At 35.8% G+C, this 13,701-nt stretch overlaps 1 protein-coding gene across 9 annotated transcripts in view; it reads right to left on the bottom strand.

Annotated features, from left to right (window-relative positions):
- Positions 1–13,701, bottom strand: part of CDC14A (cell division cycle 14A) — a 64,706-nt gene that overhangs the window by 9,188 nt on the left and 41,817 nt on the right. For 3 of the 9 annotated variants that reach the window (XM_068952260.1, XM_068952261.1, XM_068952256.1), the window contains exons 8-15: positions 13,168–13,255; positions 11,935–12,165; positions 10,155–10,293; positions 7,519–7,678; positions 4,746–4,861; positions 4,129–4,176; positions 2,882–3,010; positions 1,686–2,013 (exon numbers count right to left, since the gene is read on the bottom strand). In XM_068952260.1, the coding sequence (XP_068808361.1) occupies positions 1,686–2,013; positions 2,882–3,010; positions 4,129–4,176; positions 4,746–4,861; positions 7,519–7,678; positions 10,155–10,293; positions 11,935–12,165; positions 13,168–13,255 (1,239 nt within the window). Of the gene's footprint in view, positions 1–1,685; positions 2,014–2,881; positions 3,011–4,128; positions 4,177–4,318; positions 4,371–4,745; positions 4,862–7,518; positions 7,679–10,154; positions 10,294–11,934; positions 12,166–13,167; positions 13,256–13,701 lie in introns of those variants that run through there. The other 6 variants (XM_068952262.1, XM_068952258.1, XR_011142520.1 and 3 more) reach the window with 5 other exon arrangements.

Genomic DNA, 13,701 nt, shown 5'->3' with positions numbered 1-13,701 from the left:
CATGTGAAAAAAACACTCAAATTAAACAGCTAAAGTGCAACTTCGTAAAACTGAAAGGATGAGCTAATATTCAAGAGGTCCATAGCAAATAATTTACTGATGATTAGTTTTAACTCAAGTTTAAACTAAATTTAAATGCAACTTTAAACTCAATGCAGAACATACTGATTTTAAGATCGTGGAATAGTAACATTTATTCGCAGGTATGTTGTGGTGAATAATAAGCTAAACGTATTTTAAGAGCTATTTCAGGTCAAACAACCTAGTGCAGCAACTCTATTCCTTTTCCAGTGAAAGTTTCCATCAAACTTGTAAGAATACAAAATATCTAAGCAGCAGCATGTCCTTTTTATGCTAGTTAGGTTCCAGTCACACACACAGAGCCAAATAAATACTCAAGTTGTGGAATTAATTTTCTACTGTCGTCTATCCCCAAAGGAAGTGCAATTCATCCTTCCAAGTTAGAAACGTGGCTTCTGAACTAAGAGGTGCCACATACTAGCTGTTAATGATAGACTATATCCCTCATTTCTCCATGAAAATGCATTTAGAAAAGAACAAAAAACACAATGAACAATCTTTTTGGTTAGAATCCAAATAGCGTAACATGTGCACTGCCTGTTTTAAGTCAGCCTCATCACCTTCTGGAAAATAATTGCAGGTATAATATACTCAGGTAAGAAAACAGAAGAAATTAATAGTATTCTGAAGTTAATTTATATGATGGCTATTTTATTTCAGCAACTACAAACAAAAATTAAAAATATGGAGTGTCACTGCTACTAAGCACTAAGCAGTGCTACTTTACAGGTTCAATTAACTACAGAGAACATTTTGTTTAGAACATTGCAGCAACTTTTATGATTAGCAGGATATCAAACCTTTGGATACCCAGATATTTTAAACTGCTTTTAGAAGCTGACTGTATATATGATCATTTCCCCCCCCCCCCCCCCAAGAAGTGACATTCTATAACTGAAGTTACTTGTAATTTTGTAGCTGAAGTCTCCCTAGTCTCTCTACTCTGGATTTTGGATAGACCCACTTTCAAGTTGCGCTGAACTATCCATGCAGCTTCTTGATACAGATTCTTACGTCGAGGAAAGAAAGGGCATAAAATAACACCTGTGCAGTAAAATTGTGAAGTTATGAAAGGTAAGACGTTGACAGCATCAGAAATATATTGCCTTAAAATACTTTTCACTCAGTGTTAGAAAAGGTCTACATCTCAAGTCAAGTGGACCCATTTTTGAGATGGGCATCCTCTTTCAGAACGCAAGATCTTCCATTTAGTATGACACATGCAAAAGTTTCTTTAAAACTGCTACCTCATGAAGATTAAGCTACATAGTAAACATAAAATTACTATGTTACAGCTAACTTGAAATAAAAGTCTGAAGCAGAAGGTGGTAAAAAGGAAAAAGAAAAGGTATTAAAGTTGGTTTAACTTCAGGAATTATTTATTTTCATGAAATCTTCATGATCTAGAAGCTTGAAAGAGGCAGGAAAAAAAAAAAAGCAGCTGAAGTAGTATTTACTTAAAGTAACCAAAGGTGCTGTTAGGTCACAAAGAGGTCAAAAAGTTATGGTGGGTTACAAGTTTTGGGTGATAGCTTTTCTTGCAGAAGCAAGGAGGATAAGCACTGGTCTGATGCCTGAAAGGGCTTTTGTGACTGTGAACTTACAGGAATTGATCGACTCAGGTATCGTGCTGGAGGAGTTGTAAGCCTTGTAAAGGAGGGTTGATAGATGCTGTACTCATCTGTCACGGCGCTGTGAGAACTGCTTTGGCTGCTCAGGTTGTTGCCACTACTGCTGCTTCTGTTGTACAAGTTGTTGTTCAGTTCACGGTTATTTCTGTGAGGCAGCTGCAAGCTGCCATTCAAGTGGCTGGAGATTTGACTTACAGAAAAACCTGTCCTAGAGGACAATGATGTCATTTTGCTCTCATCATCATCTGAAGCAGTGTACAGGTTCCCTAGAGAACTGGCTAGCCTGGAGTTTATGGAAACGCTGAATGGAAAACACATGCGGGGAAAAAGATACACACAATGTACGTATAGATACGTGACAATTTAACAGACAATTCAGAAGACATCAGGGGAATACATGGACCATTCTGAAATAATTAATGCTTGCACACAGCTTCACTTTTTCTTCTCTCAAATAATGAAAAATCAGAATTCTGTGTCAGGAGTTCCCAAACTTGGTTTATTCCAGTACTATCACTGCCAACTTCCACCTCTGTGTCAAACCCCACACATACGACAGAAATGGTGTTAAAAGGTTCAGGCAGTGGGTTATCCACACTGAAGTGCTTTGTGAACACATAATAGTTTGGGAACTTCTGTTTCTTAAAAGCCGTAACATAAGACAAGACTTCAAGTAACCAAGAATAAAATAGGATGTTCTAAAATTATTTTCTTCAAATAAATGCTTGTACCCAGAAATTATGATAGAAATTCAGTTACACTTATTACTACTTATTACAGTAGTAATAATGGTATTAAATAGCAGTAACTCAAGCATTCATAAAAATCATTGCAATTCAGTATTATTCTAGGATCAATAGCACATAGAAATTTTGTAAGTATTCTTACATGTCTATAAACTCAGATGAGTTTAAAAAAAACCTCTGAATGACATAATACTGTTTCTAAATTGAAATAATCCCCCTCTAACGCTTAAACTAGTAGTTTTCTTTCTTGTTGATCTGCAAATAGCTAACATTTAGCTAGTAGGACAGCAAATAGTTTTGTAAGTAAACGTAAGCCATCTTGCAATTAAAAACAACAACCCCTTTATAGATAGCACACATCGTGAAAACCACTGTACTGTACAATAAGCATTTGTACCATAATGAAAAAAGAAAAACAAAAACCTTTTAAGGTTAGAGCCTGAGGATGTGGGAGTCCTGTTTATTCTTTTTGCAGATGGTGAAATAACTGCCATCACTCTGGAGGCCTTCAGAGGAGACATGGATCCTTCTGTACTACCTGAAGTATTCAGTCTAAAAGGAGTGCAGAGTTTTAATGAGAAGCAAGATTATTATAATTGAAATATACATCTCAAACAGGCTTTAAATATTAAGATTTTCAGAAGTGGGAATCTCATGTTTCAGGTACTGAGAACTCAACTAGCACATAATTTGCCTGTTCTGAAAATAACTTTATTATGGTATAGCAAGGGAAAAATTTGGGAGAGGGATATTATATAATTACAGGCTACTCACCTTGATTAGGTAAAAAAACACTTTGTGGAGGTAAGTGTCCATTTCGCATTAAATTTACCATGAAAAAGAAAGCTTTTTGTGCTTATTAAGCATGTATGAGTAGAAAAACTTAAATTTAAGCTTTCATGAGATTAGAAAAAAAAATTCTCTTTTCCAAATGACAGCAATAACATTTTTTGCTAAGTTGCATAAAACATACAGCTCTTTAAAGGGTGACTCAAGGACCAAGTTCTTCCTACTTTCTTAAAGAGCTCTAAGTACGGTACACTGAGCTACTCCAAAATGCTATTAGCTTTCACAGGCATTCATGTTAGTTTATTAAATCTTTTACTATACTTAATACCCTATCAGCAGAGTGAAATTCTCTTCATCCTTAGGCCGGGATATTACCATGATCAGCTCCTAGGGATGACAGGCCTTGGTACAAGGCTCCAACTGAAAGCACAGAAGCAATGACACTGAGCAGAAATGGATTTAACTCTGTGCCAAAAAAGGGTAAACAGAAGTATCCCAAATTAGACTTCTCTATAACCCATCTAAAAATGCGTGTTGCAATAAAACTGATGGTAATGTATTCTTTTTCATATTAACGCTTTATAAAGACAAATATTTTAACTCTCATGCTCTATTTTAGATGCAGTGATAAAGGGACCATTGGTTACAAAAAACAAAAGATTTGAATCTACCATTCCTATAGCTCTTAAAAAAAAAAAAATCACACTTTTCACGCTAGCTCAAAGGAAAAAAGTTCTTCCCTGCCACTCCTGAGAAGTGTTCTGAAACTGCTAATCAATCCATGTGATAAATACAACACAAGCGCTGACAATTTAAGAGTTGAGTGGTATGCATTTAGAACTATTATTAAATATACTGGATGATTTCTCTCAAATTAATACCTGAGAGGTTGCGATATTGACCTGGTGTGCAGTTTCATTTCTTCCAGCCTAAAGAAACCAAAGCAGAAATTTAAAGAAATATCATCATTTGATTAGTTGAAGTATACACGTATGTAAGGTTTAAAGTAGGAAACTCATGAAAGAGTTAAGAATTATTGACAATCTTTTTCAATTTACAGTTTTAACTTACAGTTAAACAGAAGTATTTCAGGTTTATCTTCAGACTTTGCATTTTTACTGTTCTTGAAAGATTCAAAGTGTATACGAAGAATACAGAAAAATAATTTTAGAAACATAACCAAGTTCTTTGAAGAATATTTTGTTAAGTACATAAACGCTAGATAACATGACTTTGAAGGCTGAGACATTTTTCTACTTTTACTGCTAAAAACCAAGTACCTATCCCTATATAGAACGACATGAAATAAAAGAAGAAATTAACAAGCGTGCAGCTATTATATATATATAAATTGCTACCACAAATCTAGTGCAACTGCCTTTGCAGCTATTATATGTACTAGATTGCTACCACAAATCTAGTACAACTGCCTTAAATAAGACCGTATACTTGCTATAAAGATCTGATAGCACAGACTGAATTTAGAACTGCAAATTACCTCAGAGCTCCAGTCGTAGCAGAGCGTGGTTGTCTCCGACTTTTTAAGGCACGAAGTTTATCTCCCTGTGTCATGCCGTTTTTAGTTTCCATACCTGCTTTGTCTTCAGAATCATTCTGGAAAACACCATATATGCAAACAAAGAAGAATACAGAACCCTTAAGAGCACAGTGAAGTTTCAAAGCATTGCGCATCTCTGAGTGAGAAGATTAATACTTAAAAGGCTAATCCTACAATCTTTACACTCATGTGGCTGTACTCTGCTTTGCAAAGTTCCAGTGAATTTAATGTGAGTGCATATTCACAGATGCTTTTTGCAGAACCTGATCTCAAAGTTAGTTCAGGATGCTCGAGCCTAGTGTCAGCATATATAAAAATTTTCTTAAGTCTGTTTAGTCTGTTTTTATGGACCTTCAACTCCAATTCAATACTGCATCACTTTTAAAAGTTGTTAATATGGAGAGGAAAGAGCAGTATCCGATTATGTGATATGCAGAAGATGAGGAAAGAGATTTAGTTAAAGGTCTGCGTTCTGCAATGGGAGCTAAAAATATACTTTCCTAAGTTACTAAGTTGTGTGTGCGCGTGGGGAGGGAGAAGGTTGTTTTTTAAATAAGAAGTTCCTATGACCTCCAGAAAAATACAGTTTTGGAAGAATTCTCCTTCAAAAACTTAATAAGGAATAGAGGGTGAACAGATTTCAGAGTTTTAAGCTACTTTTTCAGCACTAGAAAATGTTTTAAGCTAAGAAATATGAAAAACGTGTGCCAACACTGTTTTTAAGTGCCTATTTATCTTTTCTCACTGGTCTCAGAATAGAGACGTTCCTAAGGCTCAAATATTAAATAGAGACTGCATCTTGAGTACGTAGCAGAAAAATATGAAAGTTAAAGTAGCAAGACCACTGCCATAAGTTTTCATTTGGCAATTACAAAAAATATTAATTACACTACACATTTGATCTCAGATTAAAGTATTTGTTTGTATTATAGTAGTTCCTATTGAGCATAAGTGATCTCATGGTTCTGTATAAAACAGAACAGTAGAGTTTCTGCCTTTAGTCGAGACAAAAGATTGACAGAAGAGTCTATACAATAGAAATTAATCAAATAGTGTGACGGTCTATAAGTGTGGCATTAATTATAGGAGAACATAAATATTGTAGCTAGATTTTGTTGAAGACTACATGCTAGGCTGCTGTTACCTATCATTCAGCCTCAATGCTGATCAATTTTGTTTCCCTGTCTTTACCTGCCCAACAGCTATCAATATGTAGCTGTCTGTCCTCTCCTTCTTAGAACGTACACATTTTGGAACTGGGAATGTTCCTTTGTTTTGAGTTTCTAAAGAACCTAGTATAATGACGTCTTGAAGTATAACCAAAGATATAAAGAGATAAAGAAAATTCAATGTTTTTCAGACTAAACGCTAGCAGTTTTAATATCCCATCTGTAAAAGCCTGAAATGGTCATATTAGAGAGGGTTACAGTAGAAAAAGAAGCACTAGCAATAAAAACAATAACTTAATTTTGGGGTCCTCATAAACAACATCCATGACTATCAAGATGGTTGATCAAAGGGCAGTGTGAACACCTATGTCCTGATAGGATAACTTAAGTGACAGGAAATATCTTGCAGAAGACAAAAGGAATGAATCCTATTCCAAAAAGCTATTTCTGGTGCCTTTCAATAGAGTCCACAGCACTGATCCAGCTGATGCTAGAAGCTACAGCAGGGCACCAGGAAACAATCACCGATAGTGGAGTTACACTGAATTTGTACCTAAGCAGCTACACAGTGTTCAGGTAGCTGAGCTGTGTGCAAATAAACTGCCTTGAACACTGGAAGCAGTGAAGTTGTAGCAGTTCAGATTCAAAAACATTAAACTATATGGCCATGTGTCTGGTGTTTTCATTAGGTATACAAGACCAGGCATCTCCACACTGGCTTGTATTCTCCAGTTAATCTCGATAATTACCTTTACGGATGCCAAGCCACAAACTGAAATTCCAAAAGGTAAAGAGTTATCAGCATAAAATAATCACTGATCTATCATAATCTAGAAGACCACATTATATACATTTCTGTAGAGGTACTATCTGGAAAAGGTGCCCAGTAGAGTTTGCTGGTCTTTTACATCAAAAAGGATTCCGTTGGCAAAATAAAAGCTCTTCAGTTATTACAGAGCTAAGACAGGATTAATCAAAGGCACTTTGAACAGTTCCTCTGAACTGCTCCTGGAAGATATTGTAGGATGGAACAACAGTTTATAATTTTTACTGGCTCAGTAGCAGAATTAGGACCACTTCAGCTCACACTTCAGCTAAATAACTGTCAGGTCCTCACCCTATTATGCACACACCACATCCTGTGTCAGTCTATAAAGCTTTGATAAGGGATAGACATCTATCTATTCATGCATTAGTAGCTAGAAATTTGGAATAAATGATTTCCAGTAGGAAAACTAATTCCTTCCCTCCCTCCCTCCCCCCCATAAGTTACTGAAAACCCCGGAAGAATGACTTCAAATAATGCAAATCTGCTGAATTGTGTGAAATGATTTATAAGTTTTCAAAGTTTGAGAAAGTCGAGATTTGTTCTAATTAAGACCCATTCTTTAAAAAAAACAAAAATGAAGAGCAGTTCAGCTGTGAGAAAACAAGCTAATAAAACTAGCTATAGATCATTTTTAGGTTTTTCTCTGTTAGAATTGTAGTTATTAGAAAAACACCTTCATCTCTGCTTATGTGAAATTTTTCCTCTGAAACCTTACCTCCCCATATTGATCCAACTCCTGTACCTTATTAAAGCTGCCACTGATTGAAATGTCATCCAAGCCACAGAGAACTCTGTTCATGTTTCCATCGTTGACTACTCGTTGTTTCTGTTTTGATCGGATGAGGTCTCCCTGCAGCCACAACATTGCTTGCTTCCTGTCAGATACAAACCTAAATTAATATCACCACACTTGCACACAGATAAAAACTATCAAGAAAACATGCTACCCTTCCAGCTTGTCAACACTTGAGTTATCTGTATATCTTCTTCAGTGGAAGAAGAAAGAGCTGCATGAATATCACAAAAAAGTATCCTCTTGAATGGTAAAATTAAATCAGGATCACCAAATATGTCTCTAACAATCACAGAAATACTGCAGATAATAAAGCTTCATTTTACAAGATCCTAATGGAAAAAGAAAGAATAACTAAAGAGGAATTTAGAACAATATTTTAAAGGCTTAAAATAAATCTTAAAAGCACACATAAAATAATAATGCGCTTTTAATGTGTAGAATAAATGTTATGGTGCTGTACAGTGTATTACTAACATGAGTTTTGTATATACAGACATTGTGCAGTTCGTCAGGTACTCCTAGTCAATTGCTCAAACTCCCTCGGCAATAAACAGGAAAGGTAAGCACTTCCAGAAAGACTTCTCTGCATCCCAAGATCAAGAGAGAGTGCAGAGGACAGGTGCACACATCATTTATTCCACCTAACAGAAGAAGCCTGGAAGATATGCTTTTATTTTGAACATCATAGAAATCTCTCAGAATTAACGCATCCACAGTAGCCAACTCATCTGACACCCTCCTACCAAGCGAGGCCTCTACAGAAAACCTGCTCAAACTTCCTTCAATAAAACTCAAAGGACCTAAGAAACGAAGCCCACACATCCACAAAAGCTGGGGAGATCAAATTTGCAAGATCTTACCTTTTCTCCAAATGCAACTTTATAGCCCTCTGTATTTTAGATTAAATTACATGGATGCAATTGATGTTAGCTTCTTCCTTCTCCCTCCTAAGGGAGGCATTTTGCCACTGTCAGTGACATCAGCTGACTTCTGTTTGATTATCAAACCCAGTATGTATTGTCATTAGGGTAACAGAAAATACTTCCAGAACAGTATTTCGCTTTTGATGCTCATCTCCTAGCCATAAATAAGCAAGGTATGAATGAAAACAAAATAACAGGGAAAGAAAGTCTCAGAACAGGTATTTACAGGCCACCATAGAAACTAGCAGACATTGGTCTTGTTTCTCACATCTTTTAAGTGAACAGTATTTACTGATCACACTACCTACTATCTTCCCTCTCTCAATTTTGCTCTGTTGTGGAAGTTTTTCTTAAAAGAGTGCATCACCCAAGTATCAGCATGGTAGGCAGAAGTTCAGTCCATCTTCAGTGAGGACTAATGGTTTGTGCAAAGTTTGATTCGCACTGTATTTTCAATGACGGTGGAACACCTCTTAAAGGAGCTCCCATTCATTTACTCTGGAAATAAAAAATGAACCCTCTTTTCAGACTCAATTTCTCTTATGAACTCCAATAATACTCCTCCTTTCCCTTTTATATCCCATGTATTTTAAATACAAGGTCAGAAAACATCCTACTATATTTATACAGTGTCTAGAAGAACTGTTACATTCTTTTTTCCCCCAAAAGATTCAGAAATTTCTAGTGGATTTTATCAGTGATTTTTCTCATAACAATGAAACTGTCTCCAATTAAAAAGCATTTGCTTCAGAGCTCACAAAAGTACATCAGTCCTGCATACAACCCACAGAAGTGATCATGACAACCACTGTAATAGGAAATACAGTGTAGAAACTGCCTATGAAATTAAACTCGGTAAGGATATTGGTCTACACCACTGAAGCCAGTGGAATTTTGTCATTCACTGCCAGTCACCCTAGGATCAAACTGTGAATCACTCCTTTAAATTATCTGTATGTGAAATGTTTTCAAACAGAAGTATATAGTCCATTCTGAGAAGGATCATATTTAAATCATGCATTTACCTTTTGCTAACAACTGTATTAGCTCTGAGTTAGAACTGCTTCACACATTATGCTAGCAGTTTGACAGAGATTATAAGCTGTCCATCACACACTCATTTCATCTTTAGTTACAAGAAGAAACATATGGACTACACTACAATAAGATTCATTTTATGAAGCACCAGCATAGGCTTCAAGTATATCAAGTGTAATCCCATGTGTTAAGATTTTAATAAAACCCTGCTCGTTAATTTAATCTTTTGTCCACACCTGGAATTTGCGCTCCCAACACTAATTGCCTTTACCTCCTAAGTTTCCCAGAACACAAACATTCAAGCTGAGCTTTGAGACTCTCTGCCCCTTAAGATGACGAAGTGCCTAGCACTCCAGAAAGACAATTGAGATCATACTTAATCAGTAGCAATCTCAAATTAACTAACCACATACATATATATACATACACACACACACATATATACACACACATATATATGTGTATATATATAAAAAACAACAGGCAATAATATACCACCTCAAGACAGAAAGTAGATCCTACAAATAAATAGTTCAAGATGAATAAAAACATAGAGAAGCAGTTGATTCTTAGTAACAAACGTGGTATACGTACTCTTCCAAGAAGTGTTGCTGTGGTCCTATAATAGAGCCTGGTCGGCATATTCTTATCCAAGCAATGGCTTCGGCATGTGCGAACCTGTAGTGTTTCATTATGTAACAGGCGATCAGTGTTCCTGTTCTCCCCAGGCCTGCTATAGTAACACATATGAACATGTTCATGTACAAAACCATGAGCCGTTCACCATTATCAAATTAATTTTGAGTACAGGACATGAGGAAAAGGCTACTTTGTAATGTTATTCACTACCTTGACATTTGAAGAAGGAACTTCTGGTTCAGTATCCCATTTACCATACAAAGTTAATAGCGTTTAAGAAAAGCACAACAGTGGTCATCCTTCTCATTTGTGTAATTCTACTTAAAAATTTTTTGTAAGGCTCTGATATTAAAGCTGTGAAAAAGCTGGATAAAAATTTCGTATTTATCAACCCAGTAAAAAACAGAGCAAGTTAAAGTACCTTTGTACAAAGGCCAAAATGCATCCTTTACAAGTCAAAACTCAGATACGTGCAAATGCATGCGCACATCACTGCATTTAACAGCATGTTTAACTGTCTTGTGTGCTAGTGGCTTGGTTTTTTTAATTCAAATTTGTTGTAAATGAGGCTAACCTGTATGATTATTCAATGGTTTAATATAGAAACAGCAATAAATACTGACCAGCATATAAAATTATGCCAGAAGAATCATTTAGAGTGGGAAGAAGTACTCTTAGAGAGACAGGTTGGGTTTGGGAGTTGCTTGTTTGTTTTAAACACAAAAGGGATGCAACTTGCATATAGATTACCAAAAGGTTGTACTATGCTGAACATACATCTGAGTAAGAAAATGGTGCCAGAAAGTTGCAGGCAGTATCTACCAACTGCGCACCTCACCAAGACTTCTGTTCTTTACTGCAAGTTCCTGCTAACGTACAAACCTTTCATAGCAACCTTTTGCATTAAACCATTTTTTAACTCTGGAAAGAGTGATTTCCAGCGTGGAAGTTGTGCCTGTAATACTTCTGTAACAAGAGTACTCTCACTGATCAGTAATTTAAATCATGATTAAGTCAAGTAGCAGATAGTCAGCTTATTAATGCCAGAAGTTCTGTGTTCTAGCTGCAACTAACAACTTGTCAGCAAATAAACTTATTTACCTTTGATATGCCTGTGTAGTGCTTAGGGAAGAAGCGATGAATGAATAGCACTACTCTTATTTCAGATCAGCAAGCCACTTGTCTCTACAACAATGCCCTTACGCAGTTCTATTAAATAAAATAAGCTGAAATCTATAAAGTCTTTGTTATTCCTCCTTCACTAAGGAAGTTTTGCTTATTTTTCGGTTGACATGCTGAAATAGTCTGGTTCAAAATACCAGCATCACACTCAACTCACATTAGCTTGTGAGCACGCAGAAGTCATGCTAAACAGAAAGGTGTAAAAGCAGTAGTCCAGAAGTATAAAGAAAACCCTTTTGTCTTCAGCATTTCCTAGCCAATTATTATAATGCTAACTCTGCAAGCATAACGCAAAAGAGAAATGTCTGTCAACAAAAATCCACACCTTTACATAAAATTAAGACAAACAAAACAATGAACAACAGATTGTCACATCCTTTAAGGGGTAGGGTGCAACACTAAAGAATTTGACACATACATGAAAATATCAACTATCTGTCATGCATTTAGTCAAATACTGTAAAGCAATATTACTTTCAAAGCCAGACGGTGCTTTTTAAAAAATTTTATTTCTGGAATAACTGCAATATGAGAAATAAACTAGTGAACATACCTTTACAATGTACAGCAATAGCACCTTCAGCATTCTCACAGATGTTCAAGAACCTCTGAACTATACTGTCACTTGGCGTGCTTCCATCTATGAAGAACAGGTCAAAATGCTCAAAACCAGCATCCGTAAAGCGTTTTGCCTCATAGATTTTTTTGTTTAGTCTTATGATTGATGTGACATTGTGTTTCCTGAAATAAGGAAAGTAGGCTTCAGGTGCATGAAGAGGATAACCTATTAAATAAAATTAAAAAAAAGCAAAATCTGTTATAAGAAATACATCATTTCATGCCATAGATGAATTTTCAAGTCCTGAAAACCAAAATCCCCCAGAAAACATTTTTCAGAATTTTAACCGGCTGCAAATGGTTTAATATTTTATTCAAAACAACACACAGATATTAAGTCATAAAGACATTGTCCACAAAATGCTTTCATCAAGACTAGCATTTAAAAAAAAGAAAATTAAAGCACAACATATCTGAAGCACTGTACTGTATCCTGCTTAGATCAATGCCCTCTACAAGTAGGGGTTTATACATACATTAAAACTAGGTACATGTATGAATTCATCATTGCAGAGCAGCTGCAATGCAGAAGCTGCAGATCAGAAGACACAGAATAAAAGGACACTTTAGGAGGAGACTTTATAAAGAAGCTTGGTTGGTGATCTATAGCATGGACAAGAGGAACAGTTAAAGGAGAAATTATAGTACTAGAAATATTCTTCCTCCACTATGAAGTAAAAAAGCCTTCAAAGAGGTCAGAAAGGTAGAATGAGAAGAAAGGAGTCTGATGCTGTTATCAACAGATCTGTACTTGGTTTACCTTTAACTTGCCAACTACTTTCTTTCCCTGGGTCTTTCTTGATAAGTTTCTGATCCTTTATACTTGTAAAGAAGCATACAGTTTTGCAAAACCCTTAATACTTTCTCATTTACTTTATGTAGATTATATTTAGTTCTGCATGTTTATCATATCAATTGTCTGGCTCAGAAGAAGAGTAAGGAACCTAAGTTTCTCAGGCACTTTGTCACCAACTGGAAGTCACTGACTGTTAGAAGAGACCTTTGGAATTAAGCTCTATGATCTTAAACAAAACCTTCACTGTACAATTATTTTTGAACAACCAACCTTTCTATAAGTCTTTACCTTCTTTGCTTATTTGCTATAACTGTTTAACATGCTGGAAATAAGATCAAATAATAGCATTAAAATATCTATTAGAACACATACCATTTTCAAGTTTGCTTTTTGGGTGTGGTCCACTAAATGCTAAAAATTTTCCTGGAATAATCCAGTTGAAGTCACCATTTTCTACTCGCTAGGAAAATTTCAGGAGAGAGAGAAGAAAGCACTTTAATATCTGCTCATTAAAAATAAAGAAGTGATTGACTTTTTTTAAACTATTTTTTCAGTGCATTAAATAAAACATTTTAGATGTAAAAATATATGGGAGAAGCTAATTAACCATAAGCCATTTCCCAGAAATTCTTCCCCCCCAAATCCCAAACCCCACATAAACCACTTTCCTAACGTTTTCAAGTAAAAGGAGAAAGATCCTATCATCTAAGGTATTTCTCCCTTAAGGATTCAGCATTTCAAAAGACACCTACTTATAATAACACTGGCAAGCACTAGTGTTCTTTTAGGTTTTAGCAAAGAGCATGGAAAAACGCCTCCCCATGAAGCACTGGCCGGAAAAAACAAAACAAAACAACACACCACACACCACACCACGACACACAAACCACCAACCACACACACACA

Source organism: Struthio camelus, chromosome 8 (assembly GCF_040807025.1).
Source record: "Struthio camelus isolate bStrCam1 chromosome 8, bStrCam1.hap1, whole genome shotgun sequence".
Classification (NCBI taxonomy): domain Eukaryota; kingdom Metazoa; phylum Chordata; class Aves; order Struthioniformes; family Struthionidae; genus Struthio; species Struthio camelus.
This window is presented reverse-complemented; position numbering and strand designations above follow the sequence as displayed.